A 25,627-nucleotide genomic window follows, 5' to 3' on the forward strand; every position below is an offset into this window, starting at 1 on the left:
TATTTGTATTTAATAGTAAAATAAAAATATTGTTTTGATATTCCATACCATAATTCACACACAACTAGACAGCCTCAGCTAACGACCTAAATTTATAAAGACTCTGGTTTGTATACTGAATTGGCACAACATCTGTTGCCCAGTTTTCTACTGTAGTTTGATTGACTACAACCTCCAGTAATTCATGTGTCCAACAACAAGTCCAGGTCACCTTTGTGCCCTATTAGACCATTGCTGGTTCAAGTCGCGGAGTGCCTAACAGTTGCTTTGAGCCTAGAAATCACACAGCTTGCACAAAATTATTGCCAAATTTATCAACCGTCTCTCCAGAACCGGCCCTCCTCTGCGCCCTAATCGAAATGCGAAGGTTCACACTCTATCTATCACACGCCACACACCCTCACCTTCCTCTGTTTCTCTCCCGTCACTCGGCTGTTTGGCTCATGCCCGTCCGCGAAAGTCCGACGATTTGCGGGTCACAACAATAAGACGATTTAGTGGGAGGATTGCAACCGACAGGCAGCACTGGATAGGTTAGACAAACGCCAACGATAAGATAGCGTATTTCGGCGATATTTTGCATTGTATGAGGGGGCTTTAACATGGATCCACGACAGGCGATCATAACAGCTGACCTCAAACCCTTCTATCACTCCAGTAAGTAGTAGCGTGAACGTATCTGTGCTTCGGACCCGGGCATTTGCGGAATAGTAGGTCTCACCATCACGCAGAAAAGAGTGCCCCCGCGATTGTGTCCCCCGTGCTTTCCACGCAACTCGCTCTTCTCACATAACCCCCACAACTTCATTGTGTACGTGTGTCAATGCGTCAAAGTTGAGGCTGTCAATTTGCTAAGCCGTGCCGTGGAAAGTGATGCACATAACAACAACATCCCACACCCCTTTCGCCATCCGGCTGATGTGGTGGTGGCTTACGTAGATTATAGGAGAAAGTTTCGAATATCGGCAAGCATATGCACACACGACCGTACAGCAACTACCTCCACTGTCTGTCCCACTCTCAATGAAGCGCGAGAGGTCGGCCTGGACCGCCACTGCTGTACAGATAATGAGTGGCGTACCACACTTGACTGCCAGCTGGGCGATATTCATGGCACATCATCCAACCGACCGCGAGACTCCCGCGATAGCCGCCACCGACTGTCTGCCCAACTATTTGTTTGCGTTTCATCACAACCTCCCCAAAACCGGCCGCGAAGCGCACACCGGACACACCGGAGAGGTCCCCCAGTCTGCCCCAGCAAGGAGGGACGAAAAGATGGATGTTTTTAATGAGCTTCTACACCACCAGCAAAATGCATAAGACAATGGTTGGGGCATGGTAAACAAAAAACCAGTGCCCGCATCATCGTACCCCGACGGCCGGGAAGAACTGCGTGCGGAAGCAGATGAACCACTTTGCATATTTCGACGATGCAAGATTTTCAAAACACAAGAGAAATCGCCAACCGATCACAAAATTTCATCAGCCTGGGTCCCGCGATCGCCATCCATCCAGTGGTTTATTTAAAACACATGCGACGATTATATTTACGACCCTACCACACGTCACGTACGGTCTTCGTCCCTCACTGCGTGAAGCTAAGATAGTTGGAGGTCGTTTTATTTTTTATTACGTGCACACCGTGTGCTGCACCTGCACTGAAAATTGATGAGCAGCATATTTCGTTTCATCATCGCCAAAGGTTCGATGACATGGGTCGCCCCTGTTTAACCTAACCTTTGCTTTTGCCCGAAATAAAAACACTTATGGCGACACACACTTGAATTGCAAATGGAAATCTTGCGTTGCGTGTCCCTTTAATGGGGAACTTTATTCATTTTTCACTGTTCACGGAAAGCGCTGATTTTAACTGCCCACTTCTTATTCGCGCTAACGTGTTGAGGTGCCACGTGAAGAATTTTCTCCAATCTTATCTCGTGGATAATAAACTTTAGACGATCCTGCGTCGTGTTCTATCAGTTCCAAAGCGGATGAAATTCATCTACTAACGACACAGACACAGACAGATTGAATATCTAACCGCCATTCTTGAACGGGAAGAACGAATTTGGACCATTACGGAGAAGGTGTGAGCGAAAGACATCACAAAACCGGACAGAAAACGAAAGGGTATTCTATGTGTCCAAAGACAAGGTTTCCATTTACGCTTCTCAAAGACGAGCTACTGTAAGGGACAAAACTGCACAAATACGATGATGACCATGGGAGCGTAATATCTTAAATACCGCACCAGGGTCGATCCAGGGTCGTCTGATGGTAATTTTGCACCATCGGTCACTGACTCCGGGTGTGCGATGACCATCTGACTAGCCATATTGAAGGGTATCGACTGATAGAACTTAAACCCATCAGACGGATTTCTCGGACAAGGTTTTGTTAAGCTTTTCTCCCCCATTTTGCCACAACTTGCAAATGACAACTTGCAACATACATTTTAGTCGCATGATCGCCATAACTGCGTGCCAGACCCGCATCCAGACAAAAAACGTATCCAGTTTCGCGTCAACCATTTCCCTGAAGAAAAACTACCGGGGGGGGAGGACGGAAAAGTCTTTATCGTCATCGAGACGATGCTAAAACACACAGATTATGCGAACTGTTACTCTGGCCGGGACCCGGGCTTTCGTACCTCGTGCTGTATGTCTGGCCGAAGGAGGTAAGGTTCCGATTGCTTTCCCGTGTCGTGCAACAACTTAACTCGCTTACCCTTTCTGGGAAGCCCATTAATGCTCGTCGTCGGTATCGTTGGGCACAGCCAACCCATGGGCCCCCTTCTATTATCTGGACCGGCCGCTACAATCTATATTGCCAACGCTCACAAGGTGCTCTTCACTGTCTGGAGGACATTTTCGATTAGAAATCCCTTCGAAAGGGTGGCACACATTTTGGGGGTACGCTTGGTAGGGCGGCAAACAGAGACATCCACACCTCCAGCTGGTTGGCAAATTTGCCGACACTGCGACAAATCATACCGATCACCGCTCGTGGCCAAGCCGCTTGTTTGCTTCATGGCGCGACTGCGATCGTCAAAGAGCAGCAAGAAAAGGACGCAAAAAGGCATAAACACAGCTTGAGAAATAAAACTTTTCTGCTTTATTAAACTCAAGACATTTTGGTGAGCGAACGACGCCAGGCTGGAGAAGGTAGCTATGTTTTAGAATTCTTTATGAATGCGCATCCACCGTGCCTCGGAAGCTCGGTTTCGTTTATGCGTGCTCTTGCGGTGAGGGTATAGAGCAATGGTGGTGCAGTGTGGGAAAAAGCGGCCAGCAATCTTCTAACATGTTTCCCAATCTGAGAGTATCTGCGCTATTATTCCTGTGCTAAAAAGAGAATACGTGGCCTCTAACATATCACACACTACAGTGCGCACACACAAACACACAGTAGGTCCACCATCAGGTCCACCCAAGGCCGAACTATGGGTGCAACATAAAACCCATCTTTCCCAGCTGCTAATACACTCGGCATCATAAAAAGCAAACACTGCAACGAAGAGAACTTCCGACCTGATATACACTCAAACATATACGAGCACCGCGCGGAATATTGCGTCGTAGTGGTTAGAAGCTTCCAAGCCACCCCAAAAGCCTGCTGCCCTTCGACTCTAACCACGACTGAAACGATGACAAGCTCAGCAATGACTGCATCCGGAGCCTGCTTCTTCCTCTGCACGTCGGTATCTGCGATACAATATTCCTCAAGCGGCCCGGACCCTTCCCAAAGGGGCTGCCCTTTGGGTGTTACTCTCCCAGCAATAAGAGCTGGATACACCGAGACCCATACCCACTCTAGGCCCGGCAAAGGCAAGGGCAATGAACGTTGCAATTTGTGTCAGCCAGCGGTTTTTTCCCTCTTTATTATTATTATGTTTGTTTGCTACATACTATTGATATTGCAACTTGTATTTTTTTTTTATTTCGTGCCTTTTATATCGCTGCTGCCGGGTCCCTAGAAGCATTCTGGCGGGCGAGGGATTTTTGTTGCCACACACTACATGAAGTGTTGGTACACGAAAGGAAACCATTTACCGTACACAGCACGAAGACGTCTACAAAAGACAGTTATTGTGTTACGAAGCAGGTTTGTGCCGAAGGTTTTGTTTTTTTTGTTTTGGCCGGTGGTGAGTCGGTTCGCTGTTTTACTGCAACTATGCTTTCCGTTATCTTTTTCTAGGGGTGCTTTCACTCTGGATAGCGGATTTGGTTTAGCACTTACCGGTCCAGCTACTAGAATCGGATGAAACGGTTAGTACAATCTAGAGCTAGAAGACCTGTACTGTGTGTCCCTCCTCGTCAGTTAGCTTGTTCCCTCTGGCTTCATTCTCTTCTCTCTCACACACTTCTTCTACGCCTCTAGCTGAAGTACAAATCATCGCCAGATTAATTAAACAATCGCCATCAACACAGCCTTCGGGCATTTATTCTTAACCATTTATTTACTCCCTTTATTGCTCGAATGTCCGAACGAGCTAGTAGCATCACTGTAACTTTATCGAATGGTGCATAAATAAAAAAGCCAACGAACTACTCCCATTCGTCAATAGCGATGACTTCCAACACAACCCATAGTACGTATGGAATTGGGGAGCAACTTGAAAGAGACAAAATACGCATACCAAATACCGTGTTTGTCCGTTGTCTAATTTTAGAAAGCCGCGGCCAAAAATCGACCTTTCAACCAGCCACCAGCCTTTAATAACCTTCGGCCACACAAAATGACTTCGCAATCCAAAGTCATCTACGTCCCAAAGTTGCTATTTGCCTAGAATGCTTTGGGGTGAAAATGCGTGTGCCGTGTGTTTATGTTGGCAAATTCTAGACCACTTTTTCAAAACTCCTTCCTTCAAACACAAGACTGCTGCTCTAAAAAGAAACACCGGAGAACACTAACAGAAAAATGCTTCGTCGCTATCCTTTTTGCAGAGCCCCAAAAACGTCTTGTGGGCAATAAAAAAGCCGAGCACACGCGATTGTGGCGTTTGCGTGGCGTAGTTGGCAGAGGACACAACAACAAAAACCCTTGACTATCCCTGCGGCCTGCGTCGTCGTTTGCTGTGTGTATTTTGCCGGCGCACTCTGACCGTCAGTGCCAAACACACGCCCGGCGTTAATTCGTCCCACACGAGCGCGCGCGCGCACGCGTTCGCACTCCGAAAGCCTTTCCGTAGAAGGCATTCGTAAAACCGCCCCAAGTGTGTCCTCCAGGCAGGCGGACGAGGACAACATCTTTCCCTCTCCGGGCTCGAACTGTCGATTTCTACAAGACCGTCTCACCAACAGCACTATCCTTCAACCGAAAACAAAACAAAAAAAAAACTGCTGATTCCTAACACCATTCGGAACGAACATATATTTAATGGCTGACCGTCGTTCGTGCCGCACTGATTTACGACCTCACCCCAAGCTACAGCGGTGGATGGGATGATGCTGTTTTTCACCAGCCCAAAAAAGCTTTGCGAAAATAATTATCGCGTACCATATAGCGCCAAACATTCTGGTGTGTGGTTGGTTCCTTCTGGGAAAGAACAATTCTTCAGATTTCGTTTCAAGCTTTCCACAATATTTTCTCTCTTTGGCGAAGAAAGCACACACATTCTGTGATGGTGGAACGAGGCGATAAAATAATCCACAGCTCCAGGGGCCAAAAGAAAGCCACACAACAAACAAATAATGTAAAATATACTTGAGCGGTTAGCAGCAGGTTTGGTTCATTTTGGGAGGTTAGAGTTGTGCTTGAAAAGTGTAATGATTTGTACAAACATTAACATTAAACCTACAAAACACGTCATCACCATTCGCACCGCACACACACACCAAAATTGGAGAAATGTTGGGCAAACATTGTGGCACACAGGTTCTTGTCAGAACGCGAAAAAATAATTACGCATACACTAACTACCCTTCAACGTTACTGTGCAAGGGCAGCAAAGGTGGTGGTGGGTACGCAGTTATCGTGGACGTACTTCAACGTCGAGGAAACGTTGCTTGTACGACAGCTAATTACCAGCTCATATAACAATGCTTCCACAGTTTTCTAGGAACGATGCTCCTATGCTAGCCAAAATTGCTTGCCAACAGAGGGGAAAAATGTTAATTGCAGTTAAGCTAACTGTTATAACACTGTTATACACTAAACATTCTGCCGGAAAATTGCTTCAGAACTGCTTTTTGGGGAGTTTAATATCCGCGTAATGGCGGTGGTTGTACAACAACTCATTATCTTCATGGAGCAACTAGCTAGTATTGCTCTACATAAAACCCATAAGCCTCTGTTAATTCAGAGATCAGAGCTAGAACATCTGGATCCGCGTTTCACTTACCTCATATTGGGCGGACAAGGAGTAGAGCACCTCATGCTGCACCAGCTGGTAGTCACCGTCGGCACCGCTGCTGGAACGCTTGCTGGAGGTCTGCGTGTTGGCATGACCTCCTCCGGTTGCAACCTTTGAATGTGCCGTCTTGGAGCCGTTTGACGGGGCACCCATAGCCCCGGAAGTTGCAACCGTACCGCCGCCGCCTCCTCCGCCGCTGCCGCTCGGTACAGTGCCGCCGCTGGTTGCACACTCGCCGCAACCACAAACGCCCTCTGCTGTTGGGACAAAGAAAATAATGCAAACAAACAAGAAAATGAAAATTACATCACCTCATTAGAATTTATAACACATTCGGAAATCATGATAGCTGAGCCTTGCGCTGCTGCTGCTTGGTTGAATTTGTTTTAACTCTCTTTGGAGTTCCGGACCTCTTACTGCTGATTCTGATTCAAGGTAATGGGACCAACGGCCAAAAAACATCGTTCCGTTTATTCGTACTACTTAGCCAGATAAGAAATGTCATTAAAACCACGTTTAACTTGCAGCACAGTTTTAAACTATGCTATCATGCAATCCTTTCCTTTTTTGGTTTGGTATTTTCCCTGTTGAACCTGTTGTTGTTGTCTGGCTTGATACGGGCGTTACATTTGTTGTAGCAGGTTTTTGGACACAAAAAACGGTGTGAGTATTTACAACAAGGTCCTTGTAGCTGGTTGAAACATTGTAAAGCTCATGCTCATAGATTCTATACTTCATATAGAATCACTTAATGTTGTCAAGAACCAAATCGTCCGAAATCTTAGACATAAGAGACATAAATTGATTGAATACGGCGGGTTAATGAACTGGACTTTTACTAGCAAAAGCCTCATTCAAACTTTGTCTAATAATTAACGATTAAAATCGCTTCTCTCTTGTCCCCTTACTACACCAAAATTACACGCCACCCTCACATTCCGAACCGGCTCTTACCGTCTTTAACACTCACGTTTCGAAAACGATTTTTCAAAACGTCCTCCCACTAGTTAATTAAGTTCCTTGCTTTAATTCCTTAGCATGCCTCCTCTTTCACCCTCTCCTCCTCCCCCTTCCCCATCCTTCTTAACCACATAGCAATAAAAGTGCGTGAGCGCGTTAAAAATGCAAATCCATCCAAACAACCGCATCCACAGCGCACGTTTTAGTCCTTATCTGCCCCGCGTGAGGGATAAATCCAGGACACGGAATGGAGGACTCGGGATGGATAAACCGCACCCCCCCTCCAACGCCGGAAGTCAAGCAAAATGGGGGATACAAAGTTGGGTGGAAAAATAAGTTTATTTATAAAATCGAACTCGAACCGGTGACGCAAATCGGGTGTCCCACACTCACACACACACACACAGTGATATACGTGCGCCGCGTGGTCTTAGGTTTGTTGTTGACGGCGGAACCAAAACGAAACACAACGCTTGTGACGGCAAGAATCAAACGATGTGTTGTGAGGGATGGGGGGAAAATTTTAACCCTCCTTGGCCGGGTTGGCATGTTTGCCTTTGAATGCCACTGAAAGACATTACTTATTTCATTTTCTCGTTTGAGTCGTCCAATGCAGTCGATTGAGTTTAATCTTGCGTCGATCGTTTACCATCCACCTGCAGCAGCATCAGTAAAATTCCATGGAAAAAAAGGTTCATTTTTGGATTCGGTTCATGTAAACAAACGGAAGCCGAGGATTTGTGTTTCATCGCCTGGAATAGGAAATCCATAATACACTTCCAGTGTCCATAATCCATCAGCAATCGGCACGTATCCCCTTCCCAGCATTGCAGCTTCTCATCGCAAAATTATTAAAAGCCGCAGAAAATATCGACGAGTTAGGGATCGAATGGTGATTGAAAACAACCTTTAGACAGACTCATCTCCGGACGCCGGTAAATATAATCCATCATCCGGCACACCGGGTACGTTGGTGCTGATGATTATATTCCTCCCATCAGATCAATCAATTCGTCTGCCGGAATTTTAGCGGGCAGAAGACGCAGATTTTCGATCTATATAGAAAATGTTAATTATTAACTAAAATCCACTCATTGCTAAACTTCTGAGGAGAAGTTTATTGGAGGTGTTGAAATTACTTTCTGGATTGTAACGAGTTGAATCCTTTATTTCCTCTGATTCCCTCTGACGGATTTTCCCATTTTTATATTTGATAACATTCGCAAAAAAATGTATGACCGACAGTTCCAAGTGAAAAACACATTTTCACATTTTTTCACGTAACTGCAGCTGAATCTGACGAGAAAGTAGCGGCAAAGCAATACACCTTCCGATCGATACTTTGCGATTTTAATGGTTGGCCGGAATGCGGTAACAAATTGCGGCTGCCTATTAACTCCTTCAGCACTCGTACCGTTCGAACCTGCGAACGCTTTCTATCGATAGAGTGACATGGGGTAAAGAAGAAATGGCCCCCGAACTGAACCGCCGTTGAGAAAGAAGTAGTAAAAGAAGTGAACCTCCACCTTATGCTGCTTGTTTTCATTTTGTAGAAAGAAATAATCACAACACAGTGTCTCTTTGCACATCTGTGGCTCCATTTTGTTTTGTTTTCTTTTCTTTTTTGCACTGTAACAGAGGAGAGTGTACCGAAATGAAAATCCGACTCCATTACAAACAGCAGCAACAGCTAATTACGCCGGCGTGTCAATCAAAATATTTCATACAAAGATCGAACGTTTTCGATTCGATCTACGAACCCTTATACGGTAGCGAAATTATACACTGCTAAAACGTAGCAACAGCCAGCAGTATAAAATCGTCACCTGACCACACCACATCCGGCCTTTTCCCCGGGTGATAACTGCACAGGAAGACGACCGCAACAGGTCGCAAGAGAGAATGTGAGGGGTAATTAAAAGAAAATTTCCTACGATACGATGGGAAAGAGATTTTTTCTCTTTCGGTAAATCCTTGCCGCCCAAACGCCTCTTAATGTCTTCGTAGTTTTGCAGCCGGTGGATAACAAGCAGAAATAAAACGCCTTCCAAACAAATTATTCTGACAGGAAACCGGTTTTGGCCCTAGAGTTCATCCTGTTCCTTGAGGATGTGTAGAGAATCGTCGTATAAAAAGGCGACCTTTCTCCACCGGACGCATATCTCAGTCGCTTTGAAAAGTGATCGGCGAAAGAGCAGTCAATGGTGGAGGCCGATTTTTGCAATCAACCACAGAAAGTAGGCCAGAGTCAGCAGAAAGGCCAACCTACACACCATATTGAAGTGCAACACGAGAACAGCAACAAATATCAAGCACAACTCCATACGTCCACAACTTATTTTATTTTTCCTTATGCCCTTTTTACTGATACTGTTGCCAGTTTATTCCCCTGCTTCTCTGTCTAGAGTAGATAGAGTATTTCTTCTACTATTCTGTATGCCCAAAAAATCCACTCAACACTAGAAATATGAGCAGATCTTTCTCATCAGAAGCTCACACAACCACCATATGCCATATGTCGTCGCTTTCGAAATCACCGGCTGTATCAACGCAACCAACATCAACAACAACGGGGTTGTCATTTGCTTATGGAAAAAAAAGCTTATGTGCGCTTATGAGGCATGAATCTTATCGCCTTCGCCCCTGGTCCCTCCTTACACTGTTGTGTTGTCACAGCAGTACGCGTGACGACGCGGGGAGAGTTGATGATGAGGCTGAAGAGGTGAGTGTCCCCCCAGACACCAATCAGTGTGGAGGGTCGGGAGGAATGGGGGATTCGCGTTCGCGTATGTCTCCTCCGCAATGTGTGCCACCCAATATGCTGATACACCACCAACCCCGTGCCCGTAGCGCGCTTCGTTTTCTAATGACCTCTGGCAATTGCGGCGCAATTTCGACGTTCGGCCATGCGAGCAAAACTATATCGCATCGCATCATAAACCACAAACATACACGCCGCAACACACAAATGCCACCTTGCGCGTACAAATGTATATGGATGCGCCACAAAGTTGCGTACCCAGCCCAGGGATAGAGTATGAGAGTTCTGGTGGTGGTAAGGAGGGCAAAAGCAAGCAGCCAAATAATCATAACCGTTACACGGAAAATTGTGGGGAGATGAGAGACAGTACCTAGCAGAGGAGAAAAAAAAGTAGGTGATAATAAATCGAATCACTACAGCTGCGCAACGAATAAAAAAAAACCCCACCGTGCACATATTCGACGTATCAGCAGAACGTATAGCTTTGCCCTAGGCCAGAGGGCTTAAAAAACAGACCATCCGTACTGAGCTGAACACGCATCCGCAAAAGGGTGGTGGTGGCATTTGCGAGCAAAAATGGGGTGTAATCGAAACATAACAAAAAAAACATACATCAGCAATTTTCTTCAACTTACTAAAGGTGATTTTTATAAGCAATCGCGAAATAAAGTCGCGAGCTTGTTGCGGATACGACAAACTTTTAGTAAACATTCGTGGTGGAAGGTTCTTTGTTGCGATCGTTTCACGAGCTCTCTTTATGGTCACAATTTTAACGGCAGTGTGTTTAATTATTGCAGCTCTTTGATACTACAGCGAGGTCGTAATTTTCAAGCACCGTAAAATGCAGCAGGTTCATCTCCCGAGAGCACATTTCCGGAAGGCAATCCAAAGCCAAGGGCTGTTAAGTTATTAAAAATGGATCAGAAGAATGTTGGGTGGCCCTATAATAAAATACCAGATAATCCTTTTAATATAATTGTGAAAGATATGACAAGAAACACATCAACCTTTATTACGTAAATGATTATTCTCTAATCTTCGATTCGTTTCTACAAAACCCCTACAACAGTCGAAGCGATCTTTCTGCAACGAGCGTCATCATCATGGCACCATTGTTGGACACATAGGCAGCGACAAAGGGGCAGACATGTTCCGTGCATCTTATAAATAGATATTTTTGCATTATCAAAGCACGCAGATCCATCACAATTAACGTCTTATCATGACAACCCATGCCAACCTACCTAAACCTCTTCTACTGGAAGCTATTTTTGCACTCAAGTCCCATCAAAGCAGCAAAGGCAGCACCAAGCCAAGACGACAGTAGAAGAATAAAAAAAAAGGTCTAGCACGTGTGCCTATCTTACGCAAAGAAAGGCAAAATCTACGTAGGGAAACCCTCTGAAGACTTCTATCTCCCTTCCCGGGAAACTGAAGATCAAACCTAACAAAAACGCCAAACAATGCCGGCCGGTTGTGCACAAAAATAGCGCATTGTGGCGCGTTGAAACCATCAAACCATCGATTCTAGCTCAGCGATTCAGGGACTGGCCGAAAAAAGAAAAGCTTCCGACGCTTCTTCTTTATATCGATTATAGAAATATTGATAAACGATAAGTAAGCGTGTCGAGTCGATGAGTGTGGGTAGAATGGTAGTCAACTTTTTTCTTCTCTTGCCTTGAAGTTCCCATCAACCTTCCCCCATTGACATGCACACTACACTACACAACACAAGCCCGGAACGGATCTAGGAACCTTTCCTCATACGCACCAAGGTCATCCACAAGGAAAAACAACGTTACAGGGCAGGCAAACATTTGCTCGAGTCAGTCAGTCAGTAGCCGGTGGAGCACCTCTCCAGGGTTCCTCCTGCCATGTCTCATCCTTCAGGCTATTGTTTGCATGATGTCTTCCACCTACAACACCTCCCGACTGAAGCAGGAAAAGCCAGCAAGAAGTGAATGTGAGAAGGATCTCCAAGGCGCCTCTCAAACATGATTAAGACTTGACGCAGAACGGAACAATCGTTGCAAACTTTTTCGTGGAACTGTCAGTCAGTATCCTTCCAGAAACAGCTTTTCCCACAGTGAAAATCGACGTACACTCGGGCATCGCTGGGATCATCGTTATTTGATTTGCACCGTCAAGAAAAGAACAGATTGATGAGGCCAACGGAAGTTTGACTTAAAGCCCGCGTGCTGGGAATAGGGAAAACGAGAAAAGCTTCGCCAGAAATCCGCAAAGGACAAACACGCGCGCACCGCACGACCCTTGGGTAAATCTGTCTGAGAGGCTGACTGCTCTCGGTAACGCGAAAATTGTCCTCGGTCTGACGATTCTTTTCGTTTTCCCCGCCACAGTCTTGCCTTTTCCATGCTACCTATCCCTCCCCTTTTGCCTTGTGGAAAATGTAATATTTTACCCCAAAGTTTACGTTACTCCGCACCGATGATGACGTCCGACCGTATAAATACACGACAACGACGACGACAAGGGTGCAAATTTGCCAATTCAGCCGTTGCGTGTAACGAACCGATTTTGTATGACTACGATCCCGCTCTCCCCCAAGTCTTCCACACATCCTTCTCTAAGGCGCCACAAGAGTTCTGGCAAAACCCAACATGCCGCGACGCCGTTTGAGAATCATTCCTCTTGGATTCTTTCCATCTTCAGTAAGGCTTCTTTCTACCAACACTCCGTTCCAGCAACTCCCTTCCACCTGTGCACACATTATTCTTGTGAAATCATCCACCCGAAAGGGAGAAACCTTCCACTTAGAAATGGCTACATAATGACACTTTACCCCCACGAGCACACACCTTTGCTATTTGGTTTTACGTTGAAAGTAGACGAAAGAAAATACACCACACATCAAGCTTTCGTTCGAAACTCCAAAACGCATGAACAACATCACTCTTGGGCAAGCCCCTGTGTTGTGCCTGTGTAGTTTGCTCTTAGCTGCTGCTAGTGGCAATGTAATGAACTGAGCTAAAAATAATAATATCCAGCGGAACAGCAGCAAAGAACAAGATACAGAAAAAAATGAAGGAATAACACCAACCGGAAAAGCATCATTTCTTGACGATGAAAACATCTTTGTTACTTCCTGAGAGAAGGTGCTTTCCGCAGAAAATTCACCCCAAAAGAAAAAAAACGACACTTGAATAAACTGCTGGCGAGTGGATGAAAAATGGTGCAAAGCTATTACATTTCTACGTGTGAGTTATTAAATTATTAACACCGGAGGATAACAGGTGGATGAAACAAGAACCAGGGTTAGAGCAGTTTTATTAATAGATGGCATATTCCATAACAAATACGACCAGCTTTCAAAGCTCAGACGAATGTATGCTTACTTCATTAACATCTATTTTAAAACATAGTTTTCGAAAGTACAAAGAATTTTACTTTGAACTTCAAAATGTCTCATCCCACAAGACACAAAATCATCCTACAAAAAACTTTGATAAGTTTTTTACAAAATTTCTGCACCTGGACTAGTGTCTTTCTTCACTGTGAAAAACGTATCTTATCTTACACTGCGTCCCGCTTCAATGTGTGGCACTCTCGTCCAAACAAACGATCACATCCGACGGCGACGACATTTGGATTTTGTTATTTACTGCAAAGTTTACCGATAATTAATCCGCGTGATACAGACACCCCCCCCCCCCCCCCCCCCGTCACCACTTGCCCTCGCTGCAGCCGGTCGACTTTGCCACCAGTACCCGTCTGTTTCGTCGTGGGACTGGTTTTCCTTCAAATTAAATCTCGTTTTACAAGCACGACCACCCTTTCCAATGGGGATAAAGTAGCAGTAGCAGCACCCATCCGCGCATGGTGGTGCCTCGGTACGTCTAGAATGGCGCCTCCAGTTAGCATTATTGCAGTGGCAGAAGGTTACGGGACCAATGGGAAAAGGTATTGACATTTGTTTAACGATTGCTGTCAAACGCCATCTGTCAGTGTCGTTCGAACGCCATCGATAAGCGATCAAAGACCGTTGTTTTTGTGGTTCAGATACGATCTGATAGTTATTATATGGGACATTTTAATTATATCAAGCGTACACAGCACAAATTTCAACCTATGGAGAGGTGTAGGATTCGATACCTAATACAAAATTATACAACTTTGTTTGAAATCATTGGCATATCATATTACATGCGTTTCATCATTACGATTCCATTATGGTTTCCAGTGAAATACGGTGGTATAATTAGCAGGCTTGTTCGTGGAATTTTATCTACTTGAGGCATAGTATTGAGAGAAGATCAAATGCAAACCCAGTGTAACGCAATGCTCACTTCCAGTCCAAACGGAAGCATCAAATAGCGGACCACGGCTTCATACATTTCTGCACATCCGGGGAGCGAAAGCACTAGCGCGCCTGAAGAGCTGGGGAGGTGTGATGATGTTGTTTTGATGCTTGTGTGAATTATGGAAAATTTGAAATCTGATACATTTTCATTTCGTTCCCACTACGCCACACATCCATGCATCCAATTCCGGCCGCTACGGTCGTTTTTATGATTGAGGTTCGCTTTTATGCTCCACCGCGAGAAGGCACAAAACTAGTTGGTAGTAGTACCGGTCGGTGGAATTAAACTATTTTCCAAAATGCGGCGAACATTTATTAGCACCTTTCGCTGTACCGTAGCGCGGTTGGAGTGAAACGATGTTTTTCTCAGATAATTCATCCATATAGCTGTCAGTGTAAAGGTATCCCCGTTACTGTATCCGCCAGATATATAGGCGCTTTTCTCCCTCTCTCTCTCTCGAATCGACACCCCGTATGCTTCGGGCGTGAGTTACAATTATTCGCGAACGAATGAATCTGCACACACCTACTCGCGGCTCACGTGTTGTGCACGTTCGTTCCTATATTCCGACGTGGGTACAATTTATGGGAATCACATCAAAAAAATAAGACGGTACAGTTACAGCCTGAGCTTTCCATCTAACCAGCTCTACGATTTACTTATCGTAGTAATATATTTATTACACCAGTCGGACAAACAATCACCGTCCGAACGAGCAAACACACATTCCAGTTTCTTGGCATCCCCCCCCCCCCCCCCCCCCCCCCCCCAATACAGCAAACGCTTCTAAGCACAAACACACCAACTCACGCAGAAACCGCAAGGTGAGAGGCGTTGGGAAAAAAGGGCTTTCTCCTTTTCCCGAAGAACTTTGTCTCGTGCACTGCTGTACCAGAAAGCGCGTGGGGGCGACGATAATGCTGCTGGTGTGAAGCATCATTGTGGTGTCATGTTTAACCAAAACTGTGTGTGCGTGTGTGCGCACGCCCTGGCAATGAAATTATTGTACAAACATCTTCGCTTAAGGCACTGGAAAGAAAGAGCGTCATTTGACACGCATTATCTTTTGTCCCGTGTCTGTGCCTTCGGTCGCCAGCTGCAGCGAATGAGATACGAAGCAACGGTTTTAACCGGTATTAACCAACCAACAATTGACGGGTGATCGTGGTGCCTAACCGTCCCTGGACGCAATCTCAACCTTCGCGAGGAACCCAGGCATCGCGCGCCTCCATGGAGACCTTCGGTTTTAAACCAGACAGACGAGCAACCCAGATACCTTACAGAAGCGGCATTGCCTTGAGTGCAATTATTCTCTGCTTTCTTCTCCCATTAAGTGACACAATTTTTTCGTGCGTTGGAAGTTATGGACACCCATATATCCAATGTAATGTCGACATGAATTCTCGATGTGAAGAATTGTCTGGATGGATATTAGTTGTAGAATTTCTCAAAACCAATGGAGCAATATATTAATAGCGACGAAGTTCTGTTGACTGTTTATACATCAGTCAACAATTTGAGCTCCAAATAATGTACCCAGTGGATTTACCTATGAGCTAACATCAGTCACTAAACACCTGTTTGAATCAAAAGAGCTAAGCCTAAGTCCATGACCCGTTGGGCTTCCACTTGCGGCAAAGTAACGAGTCTTTAATATCAGTTTTTTCTTTCTCTCGTTGAAAAACAACAACCGATAGACATCGACAGCCGACAGACATTAACATAACCTCTACAAACTGGTGTGGCACGTTCAAGTCACAGGTCTGCAGAGGACACACGTCTTGTTGACAGCTAATGAGCCAATAAGCGCCATTGAAACAAAAACACAAAATCAATCCAACATTACCAGAAGACCACTACCACCCCGAGGACTCGGCAAACCTCACGCTATCCCGCCTTTATTGAAGGCAACCCGTTGACGGTGCCCTTCGGCGCCATACCTTAAAGTACAGGCTGACCGTTGCTGTCGGTTAGTGTCAAACGTGACAAATTGACCATCGCTAGGCAAATTCACTGCAATCGCACTCGCTAATTGCACCTGATTCAAAAGCCGATCATGATAATTTTTAGCGCACCATCCCTCCGTGGACGGCAGAGCCAGGCACAAATGTGCACTATAAAGCCGAATGCAGAATCATATAAATAACGGACCACTGAAAGCCTTCTGGTGCGTGCGCCGCAGGGTCGGAGGATTTATAATCGAAGCTCATCAGCAGTACAACGCGGGGACAGGGGTACGTCGTATAGAGAACGTATCTGAGTGGACGAACGGCTCAACGAGCAAGCAACAGCCGCTAATGAAAGCAATAATATTGCGTAGGCAAACCTGATTTTGTGTTTATTATTGAAATCTGCGCGACAGTAACTAGAGGCCAGTGTTGCCCAACAGGACAGAGAGTACGTGTACGATTCTATCTCATGGCAACAGAAACTTGTTCTAAAGGTTTTCTCTCCCATTTATGTCTGCTTGATCGTATAAGGTTGTATGCATCGGGTGCGGGTTCTCGATGGAAGAGATCATGGTGACAAAGCTCCAACCAAGAACACAATTTAAAACGCTCAACTAACAACGTATCCACAGTCATTTAATATGATCGAGATCTGAACAGGACCCTAGCATGTGTCACTGCTTCCTTCGTCAAGGCGTAAACACGTATGATACTCGCATGTAATATTAGAATAGATTGGCAACGCACCATCAGCAGAACCTCTCGATTATTCACTCGTCTCGCTTAACAAAATGTAGATAATCGCCAACTCATTCCGTGCGGCTGTAGAGCCAACGTCTGCGCGTACGAACATCTTCCGCGAGACACCGCAGAACAGATATGAGCAACGATGGCGGCTCGCCCAAAATAAATCGAAACGAAGACAAGACATACCGCACACCAAATTGACTAGCAGTCATATAAATGCTGCAATGTCACAGTTCCTTCCCTAACTTTTTCGGTTCGCGAAATCGCACCACAAATAGGATCATCAAATCACCATAATCTTCATGAGCTCAGCAGAACGTAACGCACCAAAGCACGGCGAATGACCCAACTTCTGCTCCACGCCGTTTGACAGTGACAAATGAAGGATCACATTTTTCGATCCATCGCACGATCCATACCGGCCGGTGAGTCATCAACGGATGACACCATTGAATGTAATGGTTTCCCGGCTACAACCGACTCTTCTGCCAGTATACGCCCACGTGACCCACAGTGAGGTTACAGGTGCGCACAAAATACAATTAATAATTAGATTGGAAGAATAAAATGTTACACGTCGCGGTTAGAACTTCTGTGGCTTCTCTTTAATGGCTAACGCTCCTCCCAAAAATAAACGATTCTGATGAAGCTAGATTGCGACACGCTCAGTTAAACTAACTAGATACAATCTTCTACTATTACGAAAGCTCTTTAGATAAGCGTCGATTACTCTCTCCTCAAATCAGCAGTAAGTCACGGATTGCAACCTCCCAGACATTAGCCAGTACACTCCAAAAAGCAGTCGTTTTCACACCTTACCTGTAAAAGAAAAAAAAAGGAGACAAGCACAAACCAACTGATTAATTATTTATACTCATTGGCAAGCGCACAAACAGCATTAGTGTTAGAAATTTGGAACGTTGAAAGAAAGATTAATGAGAAATAAAGTACATCGTGCAAACGTGTACGAAGGAAAAATGGAAAATAAAGCATAAATCCACACCAACACACAAAAAATTGAAATCACAGGTTTGTCAAAATAGAAAATCGGACATCACGCCAAGCAAAAGAAGCAACAACAAAAATCACCCAGCTTTGTTGGCACCACCCATGGGGGGACGAAAAACTCTGACCGGCGCACCAACTGGCGCACAATATTGAATTATTCATAGGAAATTGAACAAAATATTGTTTTGCCGAGATTCGCTTCGTTCTCATCTTTGTGCGCTTCATTTATTTCCCTTGTTCCTTTTGGATTGTGTGTGTGTGTGTGTGTGTCCTCCGAGTAGGTCCTCACAGGATATCTTCCCAACGTTGATGAGGCCAACGCTAGGCAGCACACAGAAATAGACTTCTTACCGGGAGGGCAAATTACATTTCTATTACCTCCGTTGCAACCTGTGTCTGAACCACCGGGCTCACCTAACCACTTTGTCCACCAGAGTTACCCCACACCAGATACCTTTTTGGCCCTGCAATGTTAACCGAGAGAGACCTACACACAAACGACCAAGTTCCTATAGGAGCAGAGAATCTGACCCTGACTGGGGCCGCCGGCACGCACACATTCGACGAATGTGCCAGAGCGTTAGTAACAGACTCTAATTTCCTGTCACTTCCGGACGGGCTACAACTTCCTGCTTCCCCTCACACTCAATACATGCCACTATCCAGCAGCAATGTTTTGTCGGTTTGGATTGCGCAACAAGTGCACCACGCAACCTTGCACTTTACCTTTTTGCAGGATGTCATCGTCAACAAACCTTCGAACAACTGAAGCTCCACGCGTCTCCGATCACTTTTTGATGGAGGGGAACAGCTCAAATGGAAACACGTTCTGGATGTACCGGCCCGGGTACGATGTCAATCAAAGGTCTGCACCAGGTAGACCTTCCATCCGCCGTGTTACCGAGGCTTGTGTCAAGGACAGCATACAGCGAACCATCGCACCCGTTGTTATACAATCGGCGTTTGCATCCTTTTTGCGATACAAATTCTCAAGCATATCGACGTGCGACGACAATGTAATTCTCCAGAGTGGAAAATGAAGACACAAAGCGAGCATACCTTGTAAGCATACTTCCGAGGAACTTCGGAAGACAAATATTTGATGCGGTTATGTATTGCAAGACTAACAATGTTCAGTGAATGTGCAAGCAAGTTTCTGGTACTGGATAATCAAATTTTCCACAAACTGGATCCGTGCAATGTCCAGGGTTTTAGCAAAAATTTCATCCTGGTCTTTGCATATCCGTTGTGTCATTAAAAAGTTACAAGGTACATCTTTCCCGAGAACAATATTAACTTCAAATTCGTCTATAAATGCGGGGTTGTTCTCCGCAGCTCAATTGGACTCCTCAACCCGTATGGTGAACTCTAACTGACATTGACCAATACAATAAATTCATCCTCGATAACCTCTCACTTCCATCGGTCCTTTATCCACGCTTTACAGGGAGTAAAAGGGCGGTTGAGTCTAAAAATCACACTTCACACACTAAAGCGTCCATAAATCTATCGACAGGGATGTTACGCAGTACCGGAGAGCCAGAGCCTCGACAATATCGAACGAAACAAAGGGATGACAAAACCTTACATCCTTTTTTCGCTTGTTGGAAACGTGGAGTGGAAAGTGATTTATGTGTTGTGCTAAAAATGAACCTTTCTCCAACGAGCTGGATGATAAATTCATTCTAATCATTCAAGATCGTATTACAGGCACGGTCCTTGCGCGCGTAGTTCCTTGAGCTCGTTCAGGACTCGTTTCTTTTGATTTAAAACCCCTCTCGTGGTACACTCCCCCCCCCCCCCCCCCCAAAACGGATTCCAAGCGTGAAAATTTCAATTCCTCAACGAAAGAGTTAAAGAAGGCGCTATTTTAAACACGATTTTAATTTTTTAAAAACGACTTTCTACACAAACCGTCTTGAAATCGCCCTAAAATTCCAACCTTATTCCCTTTCCGGACAAATAATCATCAGTCAACAAGATCCCTTTATCATCATTATTTCGACTGGTTTCGCCACCATTCACCACTGGAGAGAAAGGTCATCATTTGGGCTGGATAACATTGTTGATTGCTTTCCTTTGCTGATAATGAATTCCCGATAATACAAAGCACCCAAGCGTAGCAGGGGGAAACCTCAGAAAAAAGGGTTAGATAATGAAATGGCGCAGTACACCGAGCAACGGACCGAACAACATGCTACAAAATGAAGCCGGGCTTTATATTTAGGGGATTCTCACACGCTTCAGCTTCATCATTTGATGCAAACAGCAAACGTAACCCACGCGAAGGACTCCGACCAAGGAGTGGAAAAAAACAACCAACTCAGGGAAGGAAAAGTGGGTTTTGTGGGAAAAAAAGTATTATTTGTTCATAATTTTTCCAAAGGATAATTGAAAACAATCAGCACAAATCCCCTCAGGGGTCGATGCGTGTTCATTATGATTTTCCGCCACTATAAGTGACTCGAAAGATAAGTTTCACCCGGGAAAATGCGGTCCATTGTGGTTGCCGCGCTAGTTTAGAGTGTCGAAGCGCAAATATGTGTGCTACGAACTGTTTCTCACAGCAAGAATAGTTCGCTATCGTTTTACGATTTGGATTTGTTTCGCTCATTTCATCATTATCTCCTTTTCCCGCAGCACCGCACCGGGATTTTTGTGTATTTGTGTACGCGTGGGTAGTGTGTGATTTATTTCCACCGAAGAATATATTTCCCGCTTCGATTTCCACCCCACGGGGGGCGCGGTGCGGGTGTGATGTTACCCATTTTTCCCGGTCTTTTCGGATTATTTATGTATTTATTCGAGTAACAAGCGCGTTGCGCTACAATCGTAAATCATACACACTCATCGGGTGCTGAACCGAGGCATCAATACTGACACACACACACACACATGCACTGTGTGCCTGGCAACACTAACTACGTGTAATCCGCCGAGGGCCTTTCCCTCTTCAGCTGATGGCGCACCCATCGCATATGTTGTTATTTTTATAGGAATGCGAGCAACCCCCCTCAACCACATACACATACTAACGCGCGCAACACCCTTGCTTTTTATCTCTCCATCGGTCATTGCTTTGGAGGAGAGATTCTCCAAAGTTTTCCATACTACAATTTCCTGCATGCGTCATGTTCATCTCACCTCGTTTTTTGCAACATAAAAATGGGTTTACTTTGATGCAAAATAATTCACTTGTCTTAACAACACATTGTTATTATGATGCTGTTACAACAGCGCTGGTCATATGCAGCAAAAGAAGGTCATATGTATATTATTATAGAATTAAATTGCTTCTTAAAAGATGAAACTGACGAAACAAAGTGAGAATAAACTCTTCAACAGTCAGGAAAGCATCGAACCGAAATAAAACTATTAGCAAAATAAAATTTCCCCATTTCAGAAACATTGTATACCTTTCGACCATACATCCCAGCTCTCACTCTAATTGCTTGTGAACTATGCTACAGCGCTACGAACGGGGCCTGTATAAATAGAAGAAACATCGTACCGTGGCTTTTAGCATGCAACACACCACTGCACTGCACCCTCGCGCACGACTAATCGGTCTAGGCACACGAATCACGTTGACGATCCCCGAGAGGGTGGCTGCTGCATTTTGGTACCGTGCCGAAAACCACCCCAGAACGTTGACCGTCTCAAAATGTCGTTCCTCCGAATTAACTCACCCATCCCCGCCGAGAGGGCTAGGGATTTGAACTGCCGATGGCCTGTTTTCTGTGATGTGGCCTTTTGCGGTGCGGCCGCAACCGACGCTTGCCAATCACATCTCAATTGCAATTTATAACACACCTCAACGATTGCATAAACAAGCTCGACCAACGGGGTGGTCGTCTATGATGATCCAAGCGGCTAAAATGTTGCCTGATCTCCATAAAAAAAAACTGACCGATCCATACGAAGTGCTGATAGCTGCTCGACGGATTTTTATAAAAGTAGACGAAAATTGTTCCTATACACAGCATATACACAGCAGCAGCCGACACATTTTGTGCGTACGTAAATATTTGTGTACAAAATACAATAACAAAAAGAAAAACCACTATGAAAACATTACAAAAAAACGAGCAAAAACTATTGTAAGAATTGGGTATAAATAAAGTGGTCTAGGACGCTGAGAGGTTTGAGTGCCCCCTACCCAAGGTAAGACCTCAAACCTCCAACATGCCTGTAAAGGATATTCCTTTTGAATATCCAAAGTCGCCTGGCCGATTTGCTTCGCCGATGAGCATCGAGAGTCCCTCTACCTAAGGTAAAGCCTCAATGTCTCCGACGTTCCAGTGTGGGGAAGATTCTTATCTAGAATTTTCAGACTGCCTGGACAATCAAATAAAAGAAAGATATTGATTCGCTCAACTGTCGATCACGTTGTTCCGTTCTCGTTGCGATTATCAGTCCGAGTTTCTTCTTCCCCACCACATGCATTTTTTCTTCCCTACCACAGCGCTATCGGTTCAACTTTTGACTTTATCATTTGCAAATAAAGGAAGCCAGCAATAGATGACCCTCTGGAGCTTTGAAGTGCAAAGTAAAACGATTTTATCACTTGTAGAAACACAAGCCAAGGGATAAATTCCTCCCTTAAAGCTATTTTATTTTGAGTCAAAAAAAGTTCACTTTCACACCGCCACTCTCACACTTATTTTATAAACATACCCTCTTATCAATCAATAATCATGTAATCCATGTACACACTCACACCTGAACCTACTGTGTGCGACCTTACTGTGCCATGAGAACTCCCATTATAAACACCTTCACAGGACAACCTGCTCAGGTTGGCCCAGGTCGTTCGTGCCGTTTGTAGCTTATCGAACCCCCGATTCGATAGGGTTTAATTAAGTTAGATCTAGACAGACACACACACGCACGGACACTTCAACCTCCTCTCACATGTGGGTGATTGTCAATTACCTAGAGGTTAGCCAGTAAAACCCCCCTAAAAATCCACAAACAACAGCAACAACACGAACGAACGGATTCACACAGGTTCAATTTTTGCATAAAACAACCAACATTCATGATGGAAGCTACTTGAATGGTATCAATTTGTACGCTTTTTCAATGTTCCAATCCTCTAACCCGACCGGTGGCGCATCTTTTTTGATCGTGCTACTGCTGCTGTTGCTCTTAAACCAAGCACAAAACCTTGCGGGAAGGAAAGGGAATGAACGGGGAAGATTAGTGGCGAATGGGCGAACTGAAATGTTGTTTCGATAAGCAAAACCACCATGGAACAGGACAGCCGGATGGGTGAATTCTTCGTACAAATCCGATATTCCAAATTGGATTTGGCCAAATGCTATTATTTCACCTTCGTTTCAATCCGCACCATAAAAAAAAAAAAAAAAAAACATGGAAAAAGGCGATCGGAGAGGAGCAACATTTTTGCTAGAAAGTAGTATTAGTCGGTAAAACGCAACAAAAACGGGAAACCTATTTGCCAAAACGGTGACAGAGAGACCCCCAAATACGAGTTAAACCACACACACACACACACAAAGACACACACGACAGCATTATGTGTGTACAATGTTACAAAAAGTGACACATTTTTCCATACGACCCATGAGACGAGGGCCCGGGGAAAAACGCAGGAAAAACGAAATGAAACATCAATATACAGAAAATACACACACGCACACAGACAGACATGTGATGTGGACCTCAACTCTGTTCCCGGCACTTTTGCTTCGCATGTCAATCATGCGTGACGGAAAAATTATTCCACGCTCTTGCACAATTATTTGTGCCAGTGGGAAAATCCTTCACCTAGGGGACACACACACACACACGCAAATGGCCGGCAGGGTAGTTGGGGAACCTGGTGAACAACATGCACACGCATTTTCCTGAGATTCCGCCGTATTGGCACCGGGTCGGTCGGTCGGTCGACAAAAAGAACCAACCGATACGATGGTTGTGGAAAGTGATTTCTCGTTAGTGACAATCAAAAACGACAACCTTTACCCTGTGTGTGTGGAAGTCAATAAATGGGAGGCAAATTTGAAACCAGCCCGAAAACGGAAAACGGGTTTGGGAACGATCAACACAAGGTGTGCCACTTTGAAACGACAAAATGCATAATATGACGGACACTTGCCAGGCGTTGATCAAAGAGAGCTTGTCAGATTTGAGCGTAAAATTGCAAAAATTGTGTTAGGTTCGTTCAGATGTTGAGTTGAATGGACAAAAAACGCATGTCCGGTAAGGGTCTCTGTCTGTTTTCTTTCTCTTAAGCTGCGAAAAACGCGTACTAACACTTAAGCGAAACCAGAACGCATTTACTTGTACCGGACAAACACAAGTTGTAACCTTAAGTTTATATCTTAAGCACGCAAACCAAAAAAAGACTAAAATTCATTTCAATTTTCCACAGCAATGCTCTTTTTTTCCTAAGCTCCTGCCTTACCAAACCTCTCCACTAAAAACCTTAAAAGGAAGTGGTATGATTTAGGCATCCTTATCATCAAAACAAGGGGCCAGCTGCAATCACTTTCCTTCACAAGTTTGGCATCATCTTTTCTCGGAGATGGTGCAAAACCTTAGGAAGAAACTAACAAAGAACCATTTTCCCACTTTCCCATCCGGTGAAAATTGCCCATCCGTGCAGAACCGGGAGTGAGTGTAAGGGAGGGGGTCAGGGCAACCCCTTTTTTGCCAAGACGAGGGATGATAATGATTGCCGCCACCAGCGCGCGCTACACATTTTCTTGGCCCTGGGTTCCTTGGCGCTCGGCGCGTCAGTTGACGTCATTCGACAGCAGGAAAATTCCCATTGTCTCTTGATGTTTCACCCCGAAAACAAGGGAACAACGGATCCCCCCCTATCAACGCCAGAAACCAGCAGAAAGTAACCAACAACAACAAAAAAGCATGAGCTTCATAATGCGAATGAGAAGACCTCTTATCTCGTTCGCTCTCTCTCTCTCTCTTTTCCAGCAGCAACCCCCATAATATCACTGGTGCCCCACATACAGCAGTAAAATCATTGAAAGTCACTGCGGAAAATGTGGAAAACATCCGCACCAGCCAGAGCGAGGGAAAATCCCGCCCGTTTGGCGGTGTGCGCCATCCCAGAAAAAGGAAATAGTTGCCGGTTTCAACGGGGGTTTTGCCCGCTTTGATTTAACTGGTTTCGATGTTAGTCACAAAGGAAAATCCTCGCTATTCTGGATTCTGAATCCGAGAGAGAGAGAGAGAGAGAGAGAGAGAGAGAGAGAGAGAGAGAGAGAGAGAGAGAGAGAGAGAGAGAGCGAGAGAATGAATTTAGCGCCCAAACAGACCAAAGACGAAGTTCAGTTCCGAAATATTTGCCACGAACTTCCCGCTCGCATTTTCACACACAAACGGAAGCTTCCTGAGAGTATCCTTTTTTTAGTGTTATTTGCCGGTTGTTGGAAATCAGGGAAAACCCACCCTGCATGAGTCACGGCACGAGTATGTGTTCGAGTGCAATTTGGCATTTCTTTTATCTACTCCCTCCCTCCACCAGCGCGGC

General features: G+C 45.0%; 1 protein-coding gene across 3 annotated transcripts in view; it reads right to left on the bottom strand.

Annotated features, from left to right (window-relative positions):
• LOC126561391 (homeodomain-interacting protein kinase 1) overlaps positions 1–25,627 on the bottom strand; it is a 199,835-nt gene that overhangs the window by 153,710 nt on the left and 20,498 nt on the right. For 2 of the 3 annotated variants that reach the window (XM_050217503.1, XM_050217504.1), the window contains one exon: positions 6,347–6,615. In XM_050217503.1, coding sequence (XP_050073460.1) covers positions 6,347–6,511 — 165 coding nt within the window. In that variant the 5' untranslated portion in view covers positions 6,512–6,615. The remainder of the gene's footprint in view (positions 1–6,346; positions 6,616–25,627) is intronic. The other variant, XM_050217505.1, reaches the window with a different exon arrangement.

The sequence above is a fragment of the Anopheles maculipalpis genome, chromosome 3RL (assembly GCF_943734695.1).
Source record: "Anopheles maculipalpis chromosome 3RL, idAnoMacuDA_375_x, whole genome shotgun sequence".
In the NCBI taxonomy this organism is placed as follows: Eukaryota; Metazoa; Arthropoda; class Insecta; order Diptera; family Culicidae; genus Anopheles; species Anopheles maculipalpis.